Source organism: Camelina sativa, chromosome 20 (assembly GCF_030686135.1).
Source record: "Camelina sativa cultivar CO46 ecotype springtype chromosome 20, ASM3068613v1".
NCBI classification, from domain to species: Eukaryota; Viridiplantae; Streptophyta; class Magnoliopsida; order Brassicales; family Brassicaceae; genus Camelina; species Camelina sativa.
This window is the reverse complement of record NC_141899.1, coordinates 31,279,390-31,307,329: the sequence shown is the minus strand read 5'-3', so window position 1 is coordinate 31,307,329 and position 27,940 is coordinate 31,279,390. Positions and strand designations below refer to the sequence as shown.

Genomic DNA, 27,940 nt, shown 5'->3' with positions numbered 1-27,940 from the left:
TTGTTTTTAAATTAATATTTTGATTTAGCATAATTAAAAGATTCATAAGTCTATTGTGTGAACTAGAGTCTCTGTGGATTCCACCCCTAGAGTATTACAACTGCAAGTCTGTTAGTACCATAGGGTATTACAATTTGAGCATATCAAATTTTGGCACCGTTGCCGGGGACTCTTTTGATTTCACCATTAGATTAAAATCTTTGATTTTGTCTAAATTTTTCTTTTTCTGTTTTACTCACACGCTTTTGTTTCTTTTCTCTTGTGTGTTTCAGGTACATGCCTAAGCCTAGCACCAGGAAAAATCCTACTGGTCCGGTTGTGAAGCTTACAAACCAAGAGGTAGGACAACTAGAGCGTGAGAACACAAAAGCAGCCAAATCAACAAAGATGGTCAACCCAATCATATTGAGACCAGATGCGGCTGGAATTTTGAGAGATCAAGAGGGTCATGTGTGTTGATGTCCTTATCGGTCACAATTAGTATGTTTAGTTCGGTCAAAGGAAGGTCAAAGTTCTTTTTTATTTTATTGGTGCCGAGGCACAAAAGACGGGCTACAACACGACTTAAATGAGCTACAGGCGCAGACGAGAGTAAAGGACGAGCTATTCACTCATCGATCCTTAAGCTGTTGACTCTAGATGCGTTGACTCTTGCTTGGACGAGCTGGGGCTCGTGTACTTGCTGTACGAATTCTCTTGCCTTTTTCCGATCCCCTTTTCCAAAGGCCATACGCCTGTATTTATAGGGAATCGTGTCGGTTCGTCCAAGAAAAAGCCCATAATACCCCTCTTTCTTCAAAGGGTTTACTTTGGGCTTTTTCTTGGGCCAGGCCCCTTTGTTGGGGTGGGATCTACCCCTAACAGTAGTCCCCCCCCTTCGCCTCTAGTTCGTAGTCTTTAGGCGAAGGACTGCGCGTGGAAAGATGCAGGGTCGCTTCTCTTGATTGGGTAGACAAAAAGTCGCGCGTGAAGGAGCGGTTTCCGATGTCTAGTGTCGAATTGTCGTGTGCAGTGCTTCGAAGCGCGTGAAATCCGGAAGTCGTATCGTCATTGAGCGCGTGCTGCAATGATGACGTTTCCAGATCCTTCTCTCTTCCCCTATAAATATCACTTCTTCTCGTGTTCTCGGTGCTCTCATCGTTCAGGTTTTCTCCCTTCCTCCTATCTTGTCGTTATTTTTATTTTAGTGCGTCACGTTTTCATTATGAATTCCCCTCGATCCCGTCGTCCAATTCTTCCGCCGAGAGCCACCTTCGACGAGTTACGAGTTCTGAATCTGGCGGCTCCACTAGGTCTGCTCGTCGGCAGGCCCGTTCTCAGAGTCCCTCTGATTCGTCCTCGGCGGGTTCAGACATGGCTCGATTTGAAGAGTTGAAGCGTCGTCTCATTCCCGGGTCGGCAGTTCCTAGTTCGTCGGGTCTCCCCTGCAGGATTCCTTCCTTGATCGACGAGCCATTAATCGATGACTCGTCTTTCGCCAACCGCAAACCTTTTCAATCATATGCCTCCGATGACGCTGAAAATTGACGCGGCAGCTGACGCGGTTCGTATCGGGAATTTAAACACCGAACCGAAGATTCTGATTCCAAAATCATTTCAGCGTCCCTGGGATGCTCCTCCCGGCTTTATTTGACTCTCGGAAAAATACTTCACCGAGTGCGGTCTCACCTTCCCTCTTCCATCCTTTATGATGACGTATTTTACTCGTCGAGAGGCGGCCATTTCTCAATTTACCCCGGCGACCTTTCGAAATGCTGTCGGTCTTTCTATCATGGCCAAAGCTACGGGAGTCACACTCACTTGTGATCACTTGGAAGAGTTGATGAATCTGAACCCGTCGAGTCAGGAGAAAACTCCTGGGCTTTATTATGTAGCATCGGGAAAGAAGACGACGCTCGTCGAGGGTGCCAAGGCCAAAACGTATAATTGGAAGGGCTCGTATTTCTTTCTTGAAGTTTCAGCGGGGGTTATGGAAGGTCCATCTATTCCTTGGTTTTCTGGGTGGAATCCTTCACCCGGTAGCCGACCATTCTTGCCTAGTTATCTTTGTTTTCAGTGTCTTTTGGTTTTACTTAACATCTTTCCCCCCTTTTTTTGTTTCCAGTTGTTATTCCGAGGTGTTTGCTTCCATACCCCTCTTCTTTTCAAGCCGAGATAGACGCGATTAAGCTCCATTGCCCTTACATTTGGCCGGGTACCGAGGGTAAAAGAGATCGTCGAAGGAAGTTAGCATCTAGCCAAAGACCAAGAGGTACTCTTTATGTCCGTACATATACAAATATATATATGTTTCGAGCTTTGTTTCGATACCGTTTCTATCGTTTTTTTTTAGCCGAGACAATGGGAAAGTTGAACTTGAACCACCCTAACGCATCTGCTCGTTACCGCCGAGTTCCAGAGCCGTCGCCTCGTTCGGCTCCCCATCAGGATGCTCGTCAAGGTGCCAATCCCTCAGGCGCTGGTTCGTCCAAAAGGGTCCCTCCTTCCCCTCGTCAAGCTGTGGGCGACCCTTTGAGGATGCGTCCAAGATCCCTTCCGCCGAACAGCCACATTGGTCCTGAGGAGACGCTTCCGAGGAGGAAGGCGGACGGGACTCCTGGTCGCATCGCCGAGGTTCCCAAAAATTCTCAGAAGAGGAAGGATGGTCCTGAGCAAGAACGGTCTGTCCCGCCGAAGAAGTCTAAGCTGTCCGACTTTAGCTGGAATTTAGCTTTCCTCTGGGGCTCGTCCTTTTCAAAATGACTGGCAGTCCTGTGCTGAGCTGTTTCGGAAGATTCACTTTGGTGAAGGTCGTCTTCCTTCTGTTGAGAGGATGAAAGAGGCCGATGCGGTTACTAACGTTGCTCAAGCGTCCTTCGAGGTTCGTCGGTTAAACCAACTCGCTCTTTAAATCTTCCTTTATCTATTTTATCTTTTTTTTTTAATGGTTTTCATTCTTTCTTCTTTTTTTTTAACAGTTTATTGCGCGCATTAATCGTATGGCCTCTTGCTATGAATGTCGCGTTCGGGACTTGGAAGGCGACCGTTCGAGGGCGTCGAATGAGAGGATCGAACGCCTTGAGGCTCAATTGGGGGAGGCGGTTCGGTCCAACCAGAGACTTAGCGACGAGGTAGCGAAGCTCGAACACCACCGAAGCGGGCTGATCACAGAGCGGGACGCCCTTACGACGAAGCTCGAGGAGTCTGAAGCTGCCTGTAATGGCTTGAAGCTCACCCTTAACTCGGAGACGAGGAGGCTTAGGGATCGGCGTGACGAGTATGGGTACCATGAGCGAATCAACGCTTTTCACGAGGTGGCTGGTCGTGTGCGGAGGCTCTTATCCAAGCACAAAAGCTACGCCGATGTGGTTGAAGCGTCGCGGGAGAAATTCCTCGAATACAATCAAGCCGTTGGGAACGTCCAGATGCTCGAAACGCTCGTCGCCGAGGGTCAGATTTCTTTGCTTGATGAGGGGATTAAGGACAAGGTTGTGGCCGTGATGAATCAGCTGAAGGGCGAGGTTGAAGAGTTTGATCTGCCGGATATTACCGAGGCTGACTTCGACTTGTCCCAGGTTTTTGCCGGGCCTCTTCCCCCAATTCTGACTTGGGTTGCTTCCCCAATTAGCGGAAATACTGAGGGTTGTAATGACGAGGGGGGAGATGACGGGTCTGAGAGTGGGGAGATCGAAGGTGACGGGGGTGGAGAACTGGGCGAGCAGGGGCCGGTCGACGATCGTCCTTCTGATGGATTTGAGGTGCAAGTCACGGACCACCCTTCTGATGGAGCCGAGGAGCAAGTTACGGACCTTCCTGCCGGAGGATTACCACGTCTCTCAACTCCCGGGCACGAGTCTCCGGTCGCTGGTTTAGTCTCTTGATTACTCTGTTGTCGTAGTCGCCGTGTTGAGGGTCCGGCTCCCTCGTACTATCTTCCTTTTGCCGTGTCTTTGGGGTCGGCTCCCTTTAAGAACTCTATTCTCACCCTTGGGGCATTTATCAAGGGTTTCATTTAATGCTTTGTTTTTCAAAACGTTGCTTACTGGGCACTGAATGCCTTTTCTGTTTTTTTGTTTGAAACTTGCGCCTGTTGGGACTTGTGCCTTTCGTTCTATAAATAGTCTTTGTTCTTTACTTCAGTCTTGTTTTCTTGTTAGAGTTTTCTTTTGCTTTTGTAGGGAGGAGAAAGTTATTCCGATGCCAGTGACAACTAGAGCCGCGTGGTTGTGCAGGGCGCGGGAACAGCTCGGTGTCAGGTCCGACGAGGTGATACAGTCAGAACTCGACAACTATAATGCTCGCATCCAGCGGCTAAGATCTTACGTCATCGCCACCCGTCGTTCGTTCGAACATTATTATGACTTCTATCGTGTGGACGGGACAGTGGAATGTCTTGAAGCGCTGATTGACGAAGGGTTTTTCGTTCCGAAGTGGCGATGGGGTCGGCTGCTGGACGAGCGTACCCGGCGCAAAATTTTTTTCGCAGAAGTGGTGATTCCTACGCTCGAGCAGGGCGACCTTGACTCCCTTGGTCGAAGGCCGTTTGAAGAACGGGAGGAGATCGAGGCCTGCCGGGTTTGTATCGAAGTGCTTCGTCGTTATATTACACAGCTGGAAGTACAAGTCACTACTTTAATGAGAGTAGTCATGTTGAAGGGATCCGTGCGTACCTCGAGGATATGGTTGGATGAGGCACGGCTGTTCCGATGGACCTGCTGAAAGACGTTAAGGAATCGTGCCGTCATTGGCAGACAGTAATTGGCGGGCTAGAGTTTGATGAGCCTTCCAATGCCGATCTCAGAGTTGAATGACTTGTTTTCCCCTTTTTTTATGTGCGGTAATGGGGTCGGCACCCGCATCAGACTATTGTCACCCCTCTCTTTTCTTTTTAAATAAAGTCAGTTTTTAAATGTTGAAGTATTGTTTTTTTTTTTTAAAAAAAGGGGTGCGACTCGTGATGGTCGGCTTATCCCTTTATGCGAGTTATGACTCAGCTTTCACTGGGTACGACTTAGGACAGCCGATTTACCCGTTTGTGCGAATTGGACTCGGCTTTATATAACCAGGTGCGACCGTTAATAGTCGGCTTACCCTTTTGTGCGAGTTGCGACTCGGCTTAAAAATAGTACGTCGGAACGTCGAATCGTTACCGGGCCAGGATAACAACTAATATAACTTGCAAACGACGACTCATTCTTATAATTTTTATATTATTGGCGGCTGTGTCCCACAAAACGGGACTGCCTACGTACCCCCCGATCAGGAGGGATCAAGCCGCTCGTAGTTTACATTTACATGCTTATTAAAACTATAAAAGGGGTGAGCTGGATGTAGCCGAGCTTGCTCAGTAGTAGTAGCGCTTTTTTTTTAGTAGTAGTAGCGTTTGAGATGCATCGAATTCCAAGATCTCGGCACTCGTTCACCGCCCATTGTTAGGAGTTCGTACACGCCGGGATGAACGACCTTGGATACTAGATATGGGCCTTCCTAGTTGGCCCCCATTTTTCCGGCGTCTGGCTCGGCCGTATTTTCAAAGACCTTACGGAGGACGAGGTCCCCTTCGTCGAAATGCCGATTGTGAACTTTCTTGTTGTAGTACTTGGCTGCAGCGAGCTGATAGTTCTTGATTCGTAGGAGTGCCTTGTCTCGTTCTTCTTCCAACTCGTCGAGTCTATCCGTTAGCATCTGACTGTTGAGCGCGGTGTTTTGGACGAGCATCGTTCGTCTGAGGCTCGAACTGCCGACCTCAGCTGGTGCCATTGCTTCCATCCCGTAGGCTAAGGAGAATGGGGTTTGGTTAGTGGACGTCCTTGGGGTCGTTTGGTAGGACCAAAGTACTCCGTCAAGCTTGTCGGCCCAGGCGCCCTTCTTGGCGTCCAATCTTTTCTTCAGGCCATCGAGTATGGTCTTGTTGGTAGCTTCGGCCTGGCCGTTTCCTTGTGGATACCTCGTCGTTGATTTTCTTAATTTGATTCGCCATCTCGCACAAAAAATTTTGAATTGCAGGGTGATGAACTACGATCCGTTGTCAGTGTTTATTTCGTATGGAAGACCGTGGCCACAAATTATATATTTCCAGACGAAGAGTTGGACGTCTCTGGCCTTGATGTTCACATAAGACTCGGCCTCGACCCATTTAGTGAAGTAATCAGTGAGGACGAGTATATACCGCTTCTACCTAGAAGTTGGCAGTGGGCCAATGATGTCCATTGCCCAGCGCATGAACGGTTAAAGAGCTACTCCGGCTCGCAGGAGTTCGGTTGGTTGATGTATAATGGGGGCGTGCCGCTGGCATTTCTCACACTTGGCGACGAACTTTTCGTAGTCGGATATCATCTTTGGCCAATAATGGCCATGCTTCTTAATTCGTAGTGCTAAGGCTCGGCCGCCTGAGTGATTTCCTCCAGCTCCTTCGTGAGTGTCCATCATGACGCGCTCGGTGTCGTCGCCGTGTATGCAAAGCAACAGGGCTCCTGACGCCGTCCATCGAAGCAAATGATATTTAATCAGGGTATATCGGGAGGCCTTGATTTTCAGTCTTCGTCTAGCCCATTTGTCTGTTGGCACTTTGCCATCAGCGAGATATGCACAGATTTCGACTCGTCAATCCGTCGCGTCAGTGTCTGATGGAGGTTCGCATCTGATGTCGAGACGATTGCCGCCAAAGCATCGGCCGGTGCGTTATCTCCTCTAGGGATTTTGATGAGCTCGAATTCGTCAAAACGTTTCGACAAAATCCTAACGACGTCGAGGTAGGCGGCCATGGGTTCGCTTTTGGTATCGTATTCGCCGCTGAACTGGTTAACGACGAGCTGAGAGTCGCAAAAAGCTCGAATCCGCTTGATCTGCATTCCGTTGGCGAGCCTAAGCCCGGCGTTAAGCGCTTCATACTCGGCGACGTTGTTGGTTGCTTGGAATCGGAGACGGAAAGACTGTTCCAAAATTTCCCCGGTCGGCGAAGTTAATCGAATCCCTATCCCCGACCCAAGTTGAGAGGATGCGCCGTCCACATGCAGGGTCCATCGGTCGTCGGACAGATCAGTGGGTGCTGGTTCGGCTTCTCCAAATGGCAGTTCGATTAAAAAGTCGGCGAGCACTTGAGACTTAGCAGCCGGACGAGTTCGATACTCGATGTCGTACTCGCTAAGTTCAATTGCCCACTTTGTCAGCCGACTAGACTAGTTCGGGCTGTGCAGTATATATCGTAAAGGCTGATTAGATAGGATAGCGATAGTGTGTGACTAAAAGTATGGTCGGAGCTTTCTCGCAGATGTGACGACTGCCAGGGCAACCTTCTCGACTGTTGGGTAGCGAGTCTCTGCGTCGTCGAGTGATTTGCTTATGTAAAAGATGGGTCGTTGCTCTCCTCGATCGTCTTTAACGAGTACACCACTGACTGCCGATTCTGAGACTGCGATATAAAGAAATAAGATTTCGCCGAGTTCTGGTTTTGCTAGGATCGGTGGGGTCGATAAATAGTTCTTTAGCTCGTTGAATGCGCTGTGACAGGCTTCGGTCCATTCGAACTTGCCCTTGGTTTTGAGAAGCTGGTAGAATGGTAGACACTTGTCGGTTGATCTGGATATAAAACGGTTCAAAGCGGCGATCCGTCCAGTTAACCGTTGCACTTCTCTGGCATTTTTTGGCGACGGTAGATCGATGATTGCTTTTATTTGCTTCGTGTTTGCCTCATTGCCTCGCCTGGTCACCAGATACCCAAGGAATTCGCCGGACTTAACTGCAAACGTGCATTTGGTCGGGTTCAGTTTCATCTCATACTTGTTTAGGGTGTCGAAGCACTGCCGCAGATGAGTGATATGATCCTTTGCATGTTGTGACTTGACGAGCATGTCGTTGATATAGACTTCCATAGTCCGGCCGAGTTGCTCGGCAAACATCTTATTGACTAACCGCTGATACGTCGCTCCTACATTTTTCAGGCCGAAGGGCATAACCTTATAACAGTAGGTCCCTCTATCTGTGATAAACGACGTCTTTTCCTGGTCGTCCTTGTGCATTAGAATCTGGTTGTAACCAGAGAAGGCCTCCATAAAAGTTAACAGCTCGTTGCCTGCGGTTGCTTCGACGAGTTGATCAATCCTTGGCAACGAGAAGCTATCCTTCGGGCAGGCCTTGTTGAGGTCTATAAAATCTACGCAGACTTGCCACTTTCCGTTCTTCTTTTTGACAACCACCGGGTTAGCTAACCACTCAGGATATTTTACTTCCACGATTGACCCGGCGCCAAGGAGTTTTTCAACTTTGTCGTTCACTGCTTGTGATCGTTCGGGACCCAACTTGCGCCACTTCTACTTGACCAGCTTATGGGTTGGGTCGGCATTGAGTTCATGGGTCGTGACACTTGGATCAATCCCCTTCATATCAGTCACGCTCCATGCAAACGTCGAGATGTTGGTTTTGAGGAAGAGTATCAACTCGTTACGCATGGCGGAAGTTATCTCCGTGCCGATATTCACGCATCGTTTCTTATCGTTCCCGTCGAGATTCACCTCCACGACTGCGGCAATGCCTTATTGGACAGGAGTAGGCTTCCCGTCTGTCGGCGATGTGCTATCGTCGCCGACTCACTGCTTTGATTGCTATAATTTCTTTCCAGTGCGAATCTTATGCTTGATCAGGAAGCAGGCCCTTGCGGTTTGCTAGTTACCACGTAGCGTGTATATTCCCTTTGAAGTTGGGAACTTAACACACTGATGGTGCGTCGACGGGACGGCTTTCATCTTGTGAAGCCATGGGGTTCCGAGGATAACGTTATAGATTGTCGGCATGTCAATAACCGCGAACCAGAAGTATCTGGCTATCCTTCCAACAAAGATTGGTAAAGTGATGGAGCCGATTGACATAAGATGATCCCCGTCGAAGCCCGTCAGAGAGTGACATTCTGGCGTGATGTCGTTTTCGCCAATTTCCATCTTTGCCAGGACGTCCCTAAAGATGACGTTGACCGAGCTTCCGGTATCGATCAATATTCTTGTCACTTCGCTTTCGCCAATTAAGAGCTCGACGACCAGTGGATCATTGTGCGGCAAATCCAAACCTTCAGCCTCGAACCTTGATGGCCAGGATTTTGTCATTTCTGCCTTCTTGGTGTAATCCCTGATCGCCCTGACCGAATCATTGCATCCGGCCAGTCCGCCCATTATCATGTTGATTTGTCTTATCGTCGGGGGACGTTGATCGGGCTTACGATCTGTATGCGGTCGTTTTTCATGACTGCTGTCTTTTCTTCGGTCAGCGAGTAGATTTTGAATTTCCATTTCGTCTTCGCTTTGGTCGGCAAGTATCTTAGAGTCTTTGACGAATTTTTGAGCGATATTTTCAGCACGCTTGGCATCACCTCGTCCAGGACGGATTGTCTTGCTTCTGTCGGGCTCGACGACTATTGTACCGCTCCATCAAGACCTTCTGGAGGTAATGGCACTCGTCAGTTGTGTGGGTGGTACTTTGATGGTAGTCGCAATACGGGGTTGCACTATTCTCGCCTCCTTCCTTCTGGATGTACTTTTTTTTGCCGATTGCAAAAGTTCGACGAGTTCGATCTTGGTTTCTGGTGAAGTGTTGTCGTGGCTCGACGTGCTCGACTTTTGGAGGCGCGGTTACGGGCTGTTTGGTTATCGGACCTCCCTCCAAGGAGTGTTTCTTGGCGTTGATAGCTTTCTCTTCCTCGAGTCCGATGTGTTTTGCAGCTCGGAGTAGTGCGTCGGCTACGGTCTCTATGTGCGTTAAAGACAGTTCTTCCTTGAATCGTGACTAGTACCAAAGCGCGTTTCGAAGTGCAACGATAGCGGCAGCGTCTGGAATTGAGATGTTGACGTAGATTTCTTTAAATCGTCCGATAAAGGACCGAAGCGACTCGTCCTTATACTGAGTTAGGGCGTACAAGTCGGCGTGGGAATTCTTGTCCTCAATCAGAACAGAGAACTGCTTCAAAAACTCAGTTATTAATTCCTTGATACTGTCAATTGATCCAGATGGGAGTCTCGAGAACCAGCTCAAAGCGGTTCCCGTCAGATGCTCGGTGAAGACTTGACAAGCTCCCGCGTCGTACGCTGCCGGGCTGAACTGTTGAGGGCCGAGGGCTACGCCGAAGGTGAGTAAGAAATCTCATGGGTCGACCGTTCCGTCGTAGTGACCCAGCCTTGGCTTGACTGCCCTCTTAACTGTTGTTGCGGCGAGTCTTCGAGAAAATGGGGTTCGCTGCGTCGCTTTGAGCATAAGCCCAACTTCTGGTGCTTTGTCCGTCGCTTTTTGGAGCATGACTGCCATTTCCCTCATTTGTTCTTTGATCTGCCTTATCTCGGTATCCTTCGTTCAATCCGTTACTTCATCATTTTGCTCATTGAGGCGTGGGGTTTGGTTGCGCTCTAATCCACTGGTTTGCGCATATGACCCTGGTGTTGCTCTTGCCGCGAGAAAGTTCATTGAGTTGTGTCGGATATTATGGAGATGATTGATTTCTTCTTGAGAGTTGACCTGTGCTGCGGTGAGTGCATCCAACCGGCTGTTAGTTTGCTCTTCTTGCTGGTCAAGACGCGTTAAGATTCTGCGGAACAGCTCGTCTATATTAGAGACGGGCTGGTTGTTGAGCAGGGTGAGTTGTGTTGGAGCTTGTGTTGGCTCTGTGGTCGCAGGGGTCGTCAAGTTCGTAGTTATGACGAAGGTCTCTGGACTTTCTACCGTGACGACCTTTCTCAGAGCATCCGGCGTGGGGAGAATTGTCTGCTATGCTTGGTCCGTTGCCGGGGTCGTCGTTCCTCCCGACGAACCGGCTTCTTTCGCTTTTCCTTGTCAGTTTTTGTCATCTTGTCTAGTCGTTGTAGGTTCGTTCTTTAATTCTTCAGAGAAATTTGACTTGGCTCCCCCTACCTGGCGTGCCAAATTGTTGATGTCCTTATCGGTCACAATTAGTATGTTTAGTTCGGTCAAAGGAAGGTCAAAGTTCTCTTTTATTTTATTGGTGACGAGGCACAAAAGACGGGCTACAACACGACTTAAACGAGCTACAGGCGCAGACGAGAGTAAAGGACGAGCTATTCCCTCGTCGATCCTTAAGCTGTTGACTCTAGATGCGATGACTCTTGCTTGGACGAGCTGGGGCTTGTGTACTTGCTGTACGAATTCTCTTGCCTTTTTCCGATCCCCTTTCCAAAGGCCGTACGCCTGTATTTATAGGAAATCGTGTCGGTTCGTCTAGGAAAAAGCCCATAATACCCCTCTTTCTTCAAAGGGTTTATTTTGGGTTTTTTCCTGGGCCAGGCCCCTTTGTTGGGGCGGGATCTACCCCTAACAATGTGCGCAACGAACTGGGCCAAAAACTTGATGCTGAAGGACAAGTTATTCAGGAAGAACCTGTCATCGTTGATGAGAATGCAGATGGCGTCGATCGACGCAACATCGGCAACGATCGACACAACCAAGAAGGCATTGATCGACGCATCATTGGCATCGATCGACGCAATGTCGGAGCTGGTGCGAATGGAGCCAATTTGGATGGTAACAACCAGCAGAACCTTCAGCCTAGACGGGACAACAATGGAGAGCTTGTCAAGACTCTTGCAGACTTCAACAGGCCAGACTTATTATATGAGAACCGCTCCACAATTGTCCCTCCTCCATTTCCAAGGAATGATTTTGAGCTGAAGCCTGCCTACTTCGCTCTTGTTGGACAAAGGCCATTCCAGAACTTGCCACATGAGAAGCCTCTAGACCATATTGAGCACTTTGAGGACATAGTTACAAGCATCAAGGCTAATGGAGTCACAGAGGACTATCTCTACTACAAACTTTTCCCGTACTCTCTTGCTGAGGAAGCTTCTCATTGGCTAAGGCAGCTGAAACCAGGATCTCTGACAACCTGGCATGACATCAAGGTGGCATTTTTGAACTACTTCTATGATGATGCGATGTCTGATGAGCTAAGGATCAAGCTTTCCACCTTTAGACAAGGACCTACTGAATCTTACAAAGCTGCTTGGGTAAGATTTAAGGCATACTAGAGGAACTGTCCACATCATGGTTTCTCAGAGGTGCAATTGATCAGTATCTTCTTTAGCGGGATTGACTGGAGGTATCAGATGGCTTTATATGCTGCTAGTGATGGGAACTTCAAGACAAGGTACCCAGATGACGCTGAAAAGTTGATAGGAAGGGTAGCATCAAGCAACAATACTAAGAATGCAGACTTAGAGCGGAAAAAAGCACATGAAGGCCATGATTCAAATCAGTTTGCTACGGTGAATGCTAAGTTGGATACAGTGGATAACCTTCTTCTTGGAAAGAAGTCAGTCTATTATGCTGAAGATGTTGAGATTTTTGAGCCAAAGCCATAGACTATAGAAGAAGATGTCAATTTTGTGTATGGAGCTGGATATCAGACACAAAAATTTGGCAACCAGCAGGGCAGCAGACCTTACAATGGGAACTCTTCAAGCTACACTCCTAAGCCGGATTACCAAAAGCAACAACAGAACACCGGCTTTACAAGGACCTATGGTTATTCTTCTTATCAGTCTCCACCTCCACAGACTTCTGAGAGTCGAATGGAGGCCATACTTGATCAGATTCTTCAAAGACAAGAGCAGTTGACAGTGACATTCAATGGGAAGATTGATAATGTCTACAATGAACTGACTGGGAAGTTTGATGCATTAAATACTCATGTCAAGAAGCTAGAGAATCAAGTTATTCAGACTGATGGGTCAGTTAAAAGACAAGAGGAACTTCTTTCTAGAAGAACAGAGTCGAACCCCAAGCATGCTTGTAATGCAATTTTGGTGAAGGAAGAAGACAACCATCTGGTAGCTGATGTTGCATCAACCGATACACAGAAGCATCGATCGATGCAATCTCAATCAAGCGTTGATCGACACAATGGCAGCATCGATCGACACCCCCCACAGACAGCTACGGTTTCTGTTCCAGTTCCACCATCCAATTCACAACAAGCCTACAAGCCTAAGGTTCCTTTCCCTAAGCCTAGGAGGTCTAAGCAGGAGCTTGAGGAAGCTAGATGCAAAGCTATGATGGATAAGGTGATGATAGAAATGCCTTTGATTGATGCAATCAAGTTTTCTCCTGGTATTAAGAGATATGTGAAGAGGATGGTCACTAATGGTTTAAGCCCTGAGGAAGGAGCTTTGCTTACCAAGGATGTTAGCTCAATTTTGTTGAACCAGCCTGCTCAGAGGAAGAAAGAGAGGAAAGAGAAAGTGGTTGTCTATGAGAAAGTGAGTGCAATGATTCAGAGTAGGATTGCAAAGAAATTACCAGATCCTGGAAGTTTTGTGTTAGATTGTTCTATTTCAACAGGAAGGTTTGCACACTCACTTTGTGATCTTGGCTCTAGTATTAACTTGATGCCACATTCTGTTGCTGTGAGACTTGGGATGACAGATTTCAAGCCAACTAAGATCTCTCTTATCTTAGCTGATCGGTCCAGAAGGATTCCGGAAGGTGTCTTAGAGGATATTCCAATCAAGATTGGAGATTGCCTGATTCCCACTGACTTTGTGGTGCTGGAATATGACAAAGAGCCAAGTGATCCTCTCATTTTAGGACGCTCTTTCTTGGCTACAGCTGGTGCTATCATAGATGTGAAGCAGGGACACATATCTCTGAATGTGGATGATTTGGTCATGAATTTTGAGATGGACAAGCTGAGAAGAGCTCCCACTATTGATGGTCAGACTTTTTCTGTGGAGATTGCTTCTGATGATGATCCACTCATAGAGCTTCATGAAGACATTACTGCTGGGTATGTCAAAGAACTGGAGACTGTTGAGAAAGTGAGTAAGCAAGTTGTGTAGCTTGAAGATTGGAGTGGAGATCATCTAATCAGTACTAGAGATCATGATGAGGTTCTGATGCATGACAAGTCGCTGGTAGATGACGTTTTTGTGATGGAAACACGGATTTCAGAGGTTAGTTGCAGAATTGTTGAAGAAACACGAATTGCAGACTAAGCATCGATCGATGCAGCTATTGCATCGATCGACACTCCTTCCAGAGACGGCTCGGACTTGTCCAAAACCGAAGATTCTCGATTTGATTCCTTAGCTGCAAGTCCTAGACCAGTTGTAAAGCTGAAATCTCACCATTCCACAGTCCAGAACCCACAGGTAAGGCCAAGGTATGCATCTCCTTCTCCCAAATCTTCTCCTATCATCAATAAGAATTTCAAAGGTACAAAAACTGTTGTGCAGTTAACCAAGCCACGAGATTATCGTAGAGCGCTTGTTTCTTCTGTTGATGGTTTTGCAGGACTTAAGAGAAAGCCAACCATACCTCAGCCCCGCCCTGGTCCTGTTCCTCACATCCTTGGCAGATCTCATGCACATACTGCCTATACAACCCCTTGGATAAAGAGGACATACTCTCGAAGCATTCACTGTCATGTTCCGATCCACCGGATGCCTGAGATCCGACACGGTCAAGCTAATGACTGAAAACAAGCGCTTAGTGGGAGGCAACCCACTGGTAGGTTTATCTTTTTCATTTTTCTTTTGATTTTCATTTATTTTTATTTTATTTGCCAATCTCTTACTTGATAGCACTGGGGACAGTGTTGTTTAAGTCTGGAGGAGACAGTTACTAACTGCATTTTTGTTTTTGAAAAAAAAAATGGTTTTATTGAGTCAAAATTTTGTTGGGAACTATGACTTTTCTTTTTAGTGTACTGCCTTGGTTGATAAATGCTGCAGATTGAATCAACAAATCCGACTAATGAAAAATTCAATGGCTGACCAGTGAACCAGAGACATCCGAATTTCCAAAAGAATCCATAAAAGCTTGAGGTAATTTCAATACTTTTCTTTTTACCTCATCAAAGAGATTGATGTTCATAGAGCTTGACTCCTTGTTCATACCTGACAAGTAAGACTTCAGAAAAGAAAAATTTTGGTACTCCTCTCCCTTATTTAAGTTTAAAATATTTTTCCTGAGAGCTTTGTTAAAAAAAAAAGAAGAAAAAAAAAGATGAGATGATTTTGATCAGTTTAGAGGGTTAGGTAAATTACCTGTGATCCCATTATTCTACTCTTGAGTCAAATGATCACACAAAGCTTGGAAGCGAGGGGTAGGTAAATTACCAATGACCCCGGTATTCGCTTACACCTTTGAAGAGAAAAAAAAAGATAATAAAAAAGCAAAGCTCTAAGGAAGATTAAAAAGAATAAGTCTGGGGGAGAGAAAGAGTACCACATGTGGTAAGAAGATATATCTTGCTTGTTATGGTATTGTATGGGAATGAGTCTAGAAGGTTCTTGATATTGATCAAATTGATGAGACTCACCGATGAAAGCTTTATGGAGGAAGTAGTGGAATTTGGTTTGAATTTGGGATGCTATGAAAGTCAACGGAGAAGTACATGGTGGTTCGATTTGGATTTATCTGCTAAGCATGTGGATTAAGGTTTGGATGATCATGGCATTACTTTAAAAAGAAAATGAGTTCCTGCGTTTTCAAACCTCTTTCACAGATGAAGTTTTTGATTTGCTTGAGGGCAAGCAAAGGCTAAGTCTGGGGGAATTGATATATCATGGTTTTTAGGTGTTTTTAGCCATGATATAAATCTTATTTGTAGAGTCTTTTTGGTATTTTAGAGCCTTTTGAGTCTTTATAAGATTTAGCATGGATGGGAGCATAATGGAGCTAAATAGGAAGATTTGGAGCTTAATCAAGCATTGAGGCTGAGCTGCAGAAGTTGAGAGACGAATTCAGAATCCAGCATCGATCGACACACTGATAGCATCGATCAATGCTAGGCCAAATACGAAATCGGAAGTTTTCCTCACAAGTTTTTAAGATTTACAAAGTTGCCCCAAAGTTTTCCATATTTGCATCACTAGTCCCTAGATGTGTTTAGGAATATAAATAGGATTTTAATGGTTATTGTTTAGACCTAAGCTTTATTTTTCCCTGCAACTTTTGAGAGCAAAACCCTAAGAGATTTTTAGAGAGCTTTTGGAGAGAAGAATCAAAACTCCTTCAGAGAAGATTCAAAACTGCTTTTCTTCTTCTTTTAATCTCTTAATGCTATCTATTTTATTTATGACTTGTGTTCTTACAATTATGTCTGAGTAGATCTGCTTTTTAGGTTTAGGGTTTCTCATTAGGGATTTCATGGATTGTTAGATTGATTAATTGTTTAGGATTCATTATCTTTCTTGCTCTTCACCATAGGTTGTTCTTAATGCTAGATCTTTGATTAGTCATCTGGATTTAGATCTTAGGATTATTGATTGATATGAGAATATAATTGATTTTCCTGATAAAACATTTGGTGAGCAAAATTACTTTTTGAAAAGAGATTTGAATTAGTGATTTTGTGAACTTATCTAAACCTGATTTTATTGCTGGTTTTTAACTTGAATTTTGCAAAGAGATTTGGATTTTCTGGTTTTAAAACTTAGATAATATTTGCAGTGAGAACTGATTTATTTTATAATTGTATTTAGAGTTTAAGAACGGTGCTTAATTGTTGAATCTTGCTTGTTTAATTAATTGATCTGATTTTCCATAATTACCTGAGAATTTCCCTAGACCTAGCATTTTTAATTCATGAATTTACAACACTTTTTAATTCTGTTTCTGCATTGTTTTTAAATTAATATTTTGATTTAGCATAATTAAAAGATTCATAAGTCTATTGTGTGAACTAGAGTCTCTGTGGATTCGACCCATAGAATATTACAACTGCAAGGCTGTTAGTACCATAGGTATTACAATTTCAGCATATCAGTTTGAATAAAAATTATTATGCTTTCTTTTTTTCTACCATTGATATTTGGATGTTGTAGGAAATTATAATACGCATTGTCTTGTTGTTGACTTTATTGAATTCAGTTCTTGTAAATGGCCAAATCTATGATGTGCTTAAATTTGGTGCCAAGAGAGATGGTCTTACCGATGAATCAAAGGTATTATATTTGAAAATCTTATCTTGGAATTTACTCTGTGAAAATGATTAAATTGTGTAAGTTTTCAAATCATTTTTTAGCCAAAATATTATCATATGATATCCAAGTATATACGCATAAGTATTATTAATTGACTATTCATTTTCCTATAAGATAAGAGATCATAATCCTTGTCACCAAATTTTATTTATTGAGTAAAGAAGTCTTACACACTTGATCTTTCGATAAAACAAATAGGCTTTTGTCGAAGCATGGAAAGCTATGTGTGGTAGTGGTGGGAATCCAAAAACACTCCTTATTCCTTCAAATAAAACATTTTTACTACAACATCTTCTGTTTAAAGGGCCTTGTATATCTCCATCCGTGCAAGTTAAGGTAACCTATCAATATTTTGTTAAAACAAATCACTCTCAACTGACGAAAAAAATAAATCAAATCACTCACAACTTTATGTGAATTTAAATATTTTTCTAAAAAAATTATGTGTAATCATTTATGCAGTTTGATGGAAAGATTGTTGCACCAAGTTGTAACATCCGTGAACCGAAATCCCGGTTTGGGATGTGCATCGATCGATGCAGTAGGAGCATTGGTCGATGCTGGCTCAATTCTGTGCGTTTTGACTTAAGTCAAACGCTGCGTTTTAGGATTAAGGAAAACCCTTAGATGCGAGTTTTGTCTCATTTGTGGTTGTGTGGCCGTTTTTGAGAAATAAAAAGAGAGAAAAAGCTTTGTGAGAGTTCTTGAGCGTTTTTGGGAGATTCTTGGAGGTTGGTGACTTTTCTTGGTGAGATCTGTAGCTGGGATCGTTGTAGGAGCTTCCTAGAGGCTCGTTCTTGCTTGCTAGAGGTTCAGATTCTTCTGTGGCAAAGGTAAGTGCAGGACCATGGCTTATCTAAGCTAGAGAACTTTTTAATCTGCTTGTTGTGTGATGTTAGACTTGTTAGATTGTTGCTATGGACGTTAGGAAGCTTTCTTGTGGATTGGGATCGAGTTTTGTGGTTGTAGGATCGAAGATCCGGCGAGAAGCTTCGGAGGAAAACGATGCTCGACATTGCATCGGTCGATGCACTTTGTGCGTCGGTCGATGCAGATGCGAGGACGGCGCGTAAACTCTAGGGTTTTCGTGTTATGTCGAGCATGTGTCGGTTGATGCATTGGGAGCATCGGTCGATGCAAGTTAACCTTGCATTGGTCGACGCAGATCTTGCGTCGGTCGACGCAACCTCCAGTTGGTGTCGGTCGATGCATGTTGGTGTCGGTCAATGCAGAGTCCTGGTTTGATAATTATTGTTTGCTGATTGTTGTTTGATGGTTAGAGATGACTCTATTTCTTGTGTGTATAGCCCAGTAGATGGGAGGATTGCCTTACTGAGTGTTTATAAAATACTCATGCATTGCAATATGTGTTTGTGGTGCAGGTAAAGGCAAAGTGTGATCGTGGAATCAAGGCAATGAAGAGGAGGATGTTCTAGGGACTCGGTTTTATGTTGTCTGGCATTGCTAGGTTGCTAGAGTTGGGTCATTAGAACATTTCTAGGTTGCTGGTTCTATGATTCCTGTTGTTTTGGATATTGATTATGTTGGAATATGGATATATTTTATTATTGGATTATTATTAAATATTGGTTGGTCATTTCCGCTGTTGAATGTGTTTGTGGTTAGGTGGCTAGTGGGTATGAGACCACTAGTTGTAGTTTATTTTATTTTATTATATTATATTTATTATTTATTGTTTTTTGTTTTTTAAAAAAGGTCAGTCGTTTCATTTTGGTATCAGAGCCCTTACGGTTCTAGGTTTGGGTTCACTAGGTTTCTGTTGTAGATGTTTGGGATTTGCATGCTTTGATTGATTATGTGAGTTAGTCAATTGTGTGTGCCATGGAGTCCTAGAACATCCTCTTCGAGCCGATTGTGTGATTCCACGGTGAGTATATGTTTCCTGTGTTATAATAGAAATTGTTTGCTTAGCCTTCTGTTCATGGTAGTGCAGATGGTTAGAGATGAGGCTGTGGTTGGTCGAGGTCGTGGGCGCGGACGTGGTCGTGGACGCGGACGTGGTCATGGTAGGGGCGGAGTCCCAGTGGTTAGTGAGACTGAGGACCAGAGTGTGACAGCTGAGGGTGTTGGCGAGTCGCAGGGTGTTCTGGGGGATTCCGTGAGTGTGGCAGGAGGGGCGGTATTGATGCTCCAGTGGCCGGTGATGCTAGGGTTCCGGGTGTGGGAGTCCTAGCGGGTGGAGTCCCTGGTACTGACTTTGCGGCTATGCTAGCACAGGTGTTAGAGCGGTTACCACCAGTGGTACCGGCTCAGGCTCAGGTAGTGCCACCAGTGGTGGCGGAGGAGCGGCAGCCAGTGGTTGCGGATGTGGGAGAGCATGTACGTTATTTGGCTATGCTCAAGGAGATGAAGGGTCTGTTCACTGAGAGGTTTTTGGGTGGTACAGATCCTACTGCTGCGGATGCTTGGAGGACGACTGTGGAACGTAACTTCCATACTCTGAGATGTCCTGAGGAGTTTTGGGTAGACATAGGGGTCTACTATTTGGGTTGTGATGCTGAGTTGTGGTGGAGATCAGTGGTTGCTAGGAGGGTGCAGAGGGAGATGACTTGGGCTGACTTCGTCTTGGAGTTCAACCGCAAGTATTTTCCTAGAGAGGCATTGGACCGGTTGGAGGTGCAGTTCCTTCAGTTGTCTCAGGGGACACGGTCAGTGCAGGAGCTAGACTTGGAGTTCAGTCGACTTCTTTGTTATGGGGGTCGGGCTTTGGAGTCTGAGGAGGCTCAGATCAGGAGGTTTTTGAGGGCTCTACGTGATGAGTTGAGAGTTCACTGTAGAGGGCGGAGTTATGCTACGCGTGCAGAGCTGGTTGAGACTGCAGCAGAGATTGAGGAGGATATCCGGGCACAGTCAGTGGCTGTAGCTCCAGCAGTTCAGCCTAGTAAGGCTCAGCAGCAGGGTGGTTCTAGCAGGGGCGGTAGGCATTCTCAAGGAACCAAGAGGAAGTGGGAGGCTACGCAGAAGCCGAGTGGCGCGGGTTGCTTCGGTTGTGGGAGCAAGGATCACATGGTTGCTAGTTATCCCAAGAGGAGTATTCCGACGACAGGACCTCGGGTATGTTATCATTGTAGGGAGACAAGGCACATCAGGCCTTTTTGTCCCAAGTTGCAGCCGGCAGCAGTGGCAGCGTTGCAGCAGGTGCAGCCTGGAGGTCAGCAGGTGGCATGGATTGAGCAGACGCCACGTGCTTACACGACAGTAGAGACTGGTGGAACCAGTGCCGGGGCGATCACAAGTATAATTTCTGGTACTTAATCTTTGTGAATTTAGTAGGGTCAGATTTTATGTTTTCTTGTGATAATGTGTTAGGTTCTCAACACATGAGGTTTGTGTAGGGACGTTGTTGGTGGACGGGTTTAAGTCCCATGTTATGTTTGATTTTGGAGCTTCTCATAGCTTCATTACTCCAAAGTGTGCAGAGTGTGCGGGGATCAGTGGGGATCCTGGAGAGCGTGCAGGAGTTGTCAGGGTTGCGGGAGGTGAGTTCCTGAGAGTGATTGGACGGGCTAGAGGAATTGTTATTCAGATCGCAGGGGAGTCGTGGCCAGCGGATTTGCTTATCAGTCTAGTGGAGCTATATGATGTTATTCTCGGGATGGATTGGTTGCATCGGCATAGGGTGCATTTGGATTGCCATCGGGGTAGAGTGGAGTTTGAGCGTTCAGGAGGGAAAGTTGGTTTTTCAGGGTATTAGACCGACTTCGGGGAGTCTCGTGATCTCAGCCATTCAGGCTGGGAAGATGATCGAGAAGGGCCGTGAGGCTTATTTGGTTACTATATCTATGCCAGAGTCAGTGGGGAAGTCTACGGTGAGCGGTATCCCGGTAGTGGAAGAGTTCAAGGATGTGTTTCAGTCTTTGCAGGGATTACCACCATCCCGGTCGGATCCTTTTACCATTGAACTGGAAGCAGGGACGATGCCGTTATCCAAGGCTCCTTACAGGATGGCTCCAGCAGAGATGGCAGAGCTGAAGAAGCAGCTAGAGGATTTATTGAGTAAGGGATTCATCCGCCCTAGTGTATCACCGTGGGGAGCACCGGTGTTGTTTGTGAAGAAAAAGGATAGGAGTTTCAGATTGTGCATTGATTATCGGGGTTTGAACCGGATCACTGTGAAAAACAAGCACCCTCTTCCTAGGATGGATGAGTTGTTGGATTAGTTGAGGGGTGCTACTTGGTTCTCTAAGGTAGATCTAGCGTCGGGTTATCATCAGATACCGATAGATGAGGCAGATGTGAGGAAGACTGCTTTTCGGACGAGGTATAGGCACTATGAGTTTGTGGTGATGCCTTTCGGGTTGACCAACGCGCCAGCAGCGTTTATGAGATTGATGAACAGTGTGTTTTAGGAGTTTATGGATGTGTCTGTCATCATTTTCATCGACGATATCCTGGTTTATTCTAAGAGTCCTGAAGAGCATGCAGTGCATTTGAGGGCAGTTATGGAGAAGCTGCGGGAGCAGAAGTTGTTTCCTAAGTTGAGCAAGTGCAGTTTTTGGCAGCGTGAGATGGGCTTTCTGGGTCACATTGTTTCTGCTGAGGGGGTTTCAGTAGATCCAGAGAAGATCAGGCTATCAGGGATTGGCCTAGACCGCAGAATGCCAACGAGATCAGAAGTTTCCTTGGATTGGTAGGTTACTACAGGAGATTTGTGCAGGGGTTTGCAAGCAGAGCACGTCCTATGACTAAGTTGACGGGGAAGGATGTTCCTTTTGTCTGGTCAGAGGAATGTGAGGAAGGCTTTGCAAGCCTGAAGGAGATGTTGACCACTGCGCCAGTGTTGGCTTTGCCTGAGCAGGGAGAACCCTATGTGGTTTATACAGATGCATCTAGAGGTTGTTTGGGGTGTGTTCTGATGCAGCATGGGAAGGTGATTGCCTATGATTCGCGGAAGTTGCGGGTGCATGAAGGCAACTATCCTACTCATGATTTGGAGATGGGTGCTGTAGTTTTTGCCTTGAAGATTTGGAGATCTTATCTTTATGGTGCAAAGGTACAGGTGTTCACAGATCATAAGAGCCTAAAGTATATATTCACTCAGCCTGAGTTGAATTTGAGACAGAGGCGGTGGATGGAGCTTGTGGCGGATTATGATTTGGAGATAGCCTATCATCCTGGTAAGGCTAACACGGTTGCAGATGCACTGAGTCGGAAGAGGGTGGCTTCGGCTCAGGAGCAGGAGATGGAGTCTCTGGTAGGGGAGAACAATGCTTTGAGCTTATGTGCTGTTTCAGAGGAACCGTTGGGTTTAGAAGCAGTAGATAGAGCAGATCTTCTGAGTAGGGTGCGGTTGGCTCAGGAGAAGGATTTGGGGCTGGTGAATGCCTCTAAGGATGTGGATTCAGAGTATCAGGTCTCAGATAATGGTACTATCTTGGTGCACGGTCGGGTTTGGGTGCCCAAGGATGAGGAGTTGAGGCAGGAGATTCTGAGAGAGGCTCATGGGAGCAAGTTGTCTATTCATCCAAGAGCGACTAAGATGTACCGTGACCTCAAGAGGTACTATCATTGGGTCGGGATGAAGAAGGATGTGGCTAGTTGGGTTTCGAGGTGTGATGTGTGTCAGCTGGTGAACACTGAGCATCAGGTTCCTGGCGGGTTACTGAAGAGTTTACCCATTCCTGAGTGGAAGTGGGATATGATCACCATGGATTTTGTGGTGGGATTGCCAGTGTCACGGACCTTTGATGCTATTTGGGTCATTGTGAACCGGTTGACTAAGTCAGCACATTTTCTGGCCATTAAGAAGACTGATGGAGCAGCTATCTTGGCTAAGAAGTATGTGAGGGAGATAGTCAGATTGCATGGGGTTCCAGCGAGCATTGTGTCTGATAGAGATTCTAAGTTCACTTCGGTGTTCTGGAAGGCATTTCAGGCAGAGATGGGCACTAAGTTGCATATGAGTACAGCTTATCATCCCCAGACAGATGGACAGTCTGAGAGGACGATCCAGACGCTGGAGGATTTGCTGAGGATGTGTGTGTTGGATTGGGGTGACCATTGGGCAGATCACCTGAACCTGGTAGAGTTTGCTTACAACAACAGTTATCAGGCGAGTATTAAGATGGCTCCTTATGAGGCTTTGTATGGGAGACCATGTCGTACACCATTATGCTGGACTCAGGTGGGGGAGAGGAGCATGTTTGGTGCTAGTTTTGTTCAGGAGACCTCAGAGAAAATTCGGGTTCTCAAGCTGAACATGAAGGAGGCTCAGGATAGGCAGAGGAGTTATGCTGATAAGAGGAGGAGAGATCTTGAGTTTTTGGTAGGAGATAGAGTGTACCTCAAGATGGCCATGTTGCAGAGTCCGAACAGGTCATTGTCAGAGACTAAGTTGAGTCCGAGGTATAAAGGTCCATTCAGAGTGATTGAGCGGGTTGGACCAGTGGCATATAGATTGGAGTTACTTGAAGTGATGCGTGCATTCCATAAGGTTTTCCATGTGTCTATGTTACGGAAGTGTCTCCGTGAGGGTGAGCAGGTGTTGGCTAAGATTCCTAAGGATCTTCAGCCTAACATGACTTTGGAGGCGAGACCAGTGAGGTTTCTCGAGAGGAGGATCAAGGAACTTCGGAAGAAGAAGATTCCTTTGATGAGAGTCCTGTGGGACTGTGATGGTGTTGAGGAGCATACTTGGGAGCCTGAGGCAAAGATGAAGGCAAGGTTTAAGAAGTGGTATGAGAAGCAAGCCGCGACTTGAACTTGTCCAGCTTGGTCCCATCTGTAATCCTGGCTGGAGCGGGAATGGAGTATTCCAGCCCATCTCTCTTGTTACTCGGTCGCTTGGGGTGGTTGGTTGTGCGACTCAGTAACAAGATGAGGTGGTGTTCGGGGTACAAAGTTTCCGTGAGGCGGGGTTTTGGAGGAAAGTTCCTGAAATAGAAGTTTCCAAAAATGGAAAGTGCTAAATATGGAAAGTTTTACGGGAGTTGGAATTTGTTCATTTTAGCGGTGGAGAGCCTTGGAGGGGCTTGTGTGTGGCCTTAATGGCGGACTTTTGAGTCAGTGTGCCATGTGTGGCAGTCTTTTTAGACATTGTGTTGTCTTTGTGACGGGCTTTTTAGCCAGAGTTTCTTTGTGACGATCCTCTTTAGGACATTTGTTTGGCCTTGATGGCGGTCCTCTTTAGGACATTTGTTTGGCCTTTGTGGCGGTCCTCTTTAGGAAATTTGTTTGGCCTTTGTGGCGGGCTGTTTAGCCAGAGTGTCTTTGTGACGGTCCTTCGGGACAGATGGTCTTTGTGACGGTGCTTCGGGACAGATGGTCTTTGTGACGGGCTTTTTAGCCAGAGTGTCTTTGTGACGGTCCTCTTTAGGACATTTGTTTGGCCTTGGTGGCGGTTCTCTTTAGGACATTTGTTTGGCCTTGGTGGCGGTCCTCTTTAGGACATTTGTTTGGCCTTGGTGGCGGTCCTCTGTAGGACATTTTTCTGGCCTTTGTGGCGGCCCTTGTGGCATGTATATAATCCTTGTGTGGTCATGTGGTATTCCAGTGAGGGTATATGTGGTTGGTAGGACATTGAGATGTTTTACGCGAGCCACGGGAAGGAAATCTGGATAGGGATAGGACTCAGACGTGTTCAAAATCGTTTGCTCGCGACTCTTGGGGGACTTAGGTTCTCCTAGTACTGCCATATTCAGAGACTTTGTGACTTGGGAATATGGTTGGTATATCGACTTCGGATGATGATCCGGGGGCACGCTGTAGGGTGGCAACCCGAGAGACGAGTAGGATTTTCCTTATATATTATGGAATGCGGGTCTAGGCCCGATGAGGAGCCAACATTATGGCATGCAGACTTTGGTCTGATGAGGAGCCAATAAAAAACTCAAGGTTTAGGCCTATGAGTAAAGGAAAGTCCAAAAGTCGAGAGCAAATGACGCCTGGAGCGTGAGTCTATCGCCTAGAGGTGACCTTCGGTAGATCAGTCGGAGGAGTGCGGGCCGTGGAGACGGTTGCACGGAAGTCCTTGGCTGACGGTAGTTCGGGATTCGAGGACGAATCCAGTTTGGTGGGGGATAATTGTAACATCCGTGAACCGGAATCCCGGTTTGGGATGTGCATCGATCAATGCAGTAGGAGCATCGGTCGATGCTGGCTCAATTCTGTGCGTTTTGACTTAAGTCAAACGCTGCGTTTTGGGGTTAAGGAAATAGAAAGAGAGAAAAAGCTTTGTGAGAGTTCTTGAGCGTTTTTGGGAGATTCTTGGAGGTTGGTGACTTTTCTTGGTGAGATCTGTAGCTGGGATCGTTGTAGGAGCTTCCTAGAGGCTCGTTCTTGCTTGCTAGAGGTTCAGATTCTTCTGTGGCAAAGGTAAGTGCAGGACCATGGCTTATCTAAGCTAGAGAACTCTTTAATCTGCTTGTTGTGTGATGTTAGACTTGTTAGATTGTTGCTATGGACGTTAGGAAGCTTTCTTGTGGCTTGGGATCGAGTTTTGTGGTTGTAGGAACGAAGATCCGGCGAGAAGCTTCGGAGGAAAACGATGCTCGACATTGCATCGGTCGATGCACTTTGTGCGTCGGTCGATGCAGATGCGAGGACGGCGCGTAAACTCTAGGGTTTCCGTGTTATGTCGAGCATGCGTCGTTCGATGCATTGGGAGCATCGGTCGACGCAGATCTTGCGTCGGTCGACGCAACCTCCAGTTGGTGTCGGTCGATGCATGTTGGTGTCAGTCGATGCAGAGTCCTGGTTTGATAATTATTGTTTGCTGATTGTTGTTTGATGGTTAGAGATGACTCTATTGCTTGTTTTTATAGCCCAGTAGATGGGAGGATTGCCTTACTGAGTGTTTATAAAATACTCATGCATTGCAATATGTGTTTGTGGTGCAGGTAAAGGCAAAGTGTGATCGTGGAATCAAGGCAATGAAGAGGAGGATGTTATAGGGACTCGGTTTTATGTTGTCTGGCATTGCTAGGTTGCTAGAGTTGGGTCATTAGAACATTGCTAGGTTGCTGGTTCTATGATTCCTGTTGTTTTGGATATTGATTATGTTGGAATATGGTTATATTTTATTATTGGATTATTATTAAATATTGGTTGGTCATTTCCGCTGTTGAATGTGTTTGTGGTTAGGTGACTGGCTAGTGGGTATAGGACCACTAGTTGTAGTTTATTTTATTATATTATATTATATTTATTATTTATTATTATTTTTTTTTTTAAAACGGTCGGTCGTTTCACAAGTGATACGACAGCATGGTCGGACTATAAGTCATTAGGATGGGTCAGTTTTAAGGAAATAACTTGTTTAACAGTCAATGGTTCGGGGTCAATTGATGGACGTGGTTCATCATTTTGGAAGGTGAAAAAATTTATATATACGAAAGAGATACAATTTTTATTTTGTATATATGTTTATATAAATTATCTATATCTATTTAATATGTGAATCTAATACTTTTATTTTTTCTATATTCAATATATCCAGCCAAGAATGTCAGCTTCTAAACGGCCTACTGTGAGTTTATATCTTTCTCACTAAATTTATTCTCAATTCTAAAATGAAGATAGCTTTTTCTACATTCATGATGAATTTACTTTCCTGTTTTCTTACAGGAATTGCATTTTCAAAATTGCAATGATCTCAATATAATTGGAATAACTTCATTCAACAGTCCAAGAAACCATATAGCAATTAACGAACGCAAAAGAGTTAAAATAATGAAAATAAAACTCGTAGCACCAGACGACATTCCTAACACTGATGGAATTGATATCTTTGAATCAAGTGATGTCGATATTTACTACACAGTAATTGGAACTGGTACATAGCTATATATCTCTCTTGCACATTCATTAATTGAAAATTGATTTGAAACGGTTATTTGAATTTAAGTTTTCTTAAAAATATATTACAGGAGATGATTGTGTAGCTATAAACAACGGAAGTGTGAATATCAACATTACAAGGACGAATTGTGGACCGGGCCATGGAATAAGGTATATATATGTTTGATTGACCAATATCATTATATACATACATAATACTGATTTTTTTTTTTTAATTTTACAATGAATTTTATTATTTATATATATATGATTAAATTATAGTGTGGGAAGTCTAGGGAGAGATGGAGAAGAATATATGGTTGAGAATATCCAAGTGACTGATTGCACCTTCATTAGGACGGAAAATGGAGCTAGAATTAAAACATGTTCGGTAATAATTTTTTTGTTAGATTTTTCCATAGTAAAACTAAATAAATTACGAAAATAATAGAAAAAGATACGCAAAAAATATATATTTTAAGGGTCTCACATTAAGAGAAACCAAAAATCCGATAATAATCGACCAAAAATATGTCGATAAAAGTCGCCTAGATGTGGAAGTAATTCATCTTAAAATTATTTTTTCTATTAAATAAAAAATATTATAATGTTAACTGCAATAACTAGGCTGCGAACATATTTGTAATTTTTTTTTTGTTTGTAGGAATCAGCTGTGGCAATTAGTAACGTGACATTTACAGATATTCATGGAACTTCACAACTCGATGAGATTATAAAGATTGATTGCAGTAAAGTCACATATTGCAAAGACATTGTTCTTGCTAAAATCAATATTGCTACGGTCGATGGAAATAAGCCAATTGTTGGATGCAAGAATGTGTATGGAAAGTCTATCAATGCTAACAAGGTCAATGGTTGTTTCGGAATATAGTATCCATTTTCATAGAAAATATGTCAGATAAATTTGTTATTTTATATAGCCAATGATTTTATGTAACGATATGTGATAGAGGTCTGATCGAATAAAATAGTGTTATATTAAGATTACTAGAAAGTAGTCCACGCAATGCGTGAGTTATGTATGCATTATTAACTTGAAATATAAAATGAAATAGTTATTCATCAATTATATATGAAATGTACACATGTAATTGTTAATATATGTCTTAAAAAATAATATTCATAATAATACGGTTCAACTACAATTTATAATTTATATATGTTAT

The 27,940-nt window shown here is 44.9% G+C and overlaps 2 protein-coding genes, 1 non-coding gene and 1 pseudogene across 3 annotated transcripts; 2 read left to right on the top strand and 2 right to left on the bottom strand.

Annotated features, from left to right (window-relative positions):
* The first annotated feature begins 1,690 nt into the window (after positions 1 to 1,690).
* On the top strand, positions 1,691 to 3,860 carry LOC147919684 (uncharacterized). The gene is made up of 5 exons (XM_087504056.1): positions 1,691 to 2,018; positions 2,105 to 2,251; positions 2,333 to 2,613; positions 2,750 to 2,860; positions 2,958 to 3,860. The coding sequence occupies exons 1-5, from the start codon at positions 1,691 to 1,693 to the stop codon at positions 3,858 to 3,860; spliced, it is 1,770 nt and encodes a 589-aa protein (XP_087360182.1).
* A 2,652-nt stretch (positions 3,861 to 6,512) lies between these two features.
* LOC147919683 (uncharacterized) lies at positions 6,513 to 9,257 on the bottom strand. The gene is made up of 4 exons (XM_087504055.1): positions 8,648 to 9,257; positions 8,342 to 8,497; positions 7,272 to 8,251; positions 6,513 to 7,157 (listed from the first exon to the last, which is right to left on the bottom strand). Exons 1-4 carry the CDS (start codon positions 9,255 to 9,257, stop codon positions 6,513 to 6,515), a joined length of 2,391 nt encoding a protein of 796 aa, XP_087360181.1.
* Positions 9,258 to 11,912: 2,655 nt separating this feature from the next.
* LOC147919682 (small nucleolar RNA R71) lies at positions 11,913 to 12,019 on the bottom strand. The gene has a single exon (XR_015594316.1). It is a non-coding gene; the product is annotated as a small nucleolar RNA R71 (small nucleolar RNA).
* Positions 12,020 to 13,100: 1,081 nt separating this feature from the next.
* LOC109131249 (putative polygalacturonase At3g15720) lies at positions 13,101 to 27,645 on the top strand (annotated as a pseudogene).
* Positions 27,646 to 27,940: the final 295 nt, after the last annotated feature.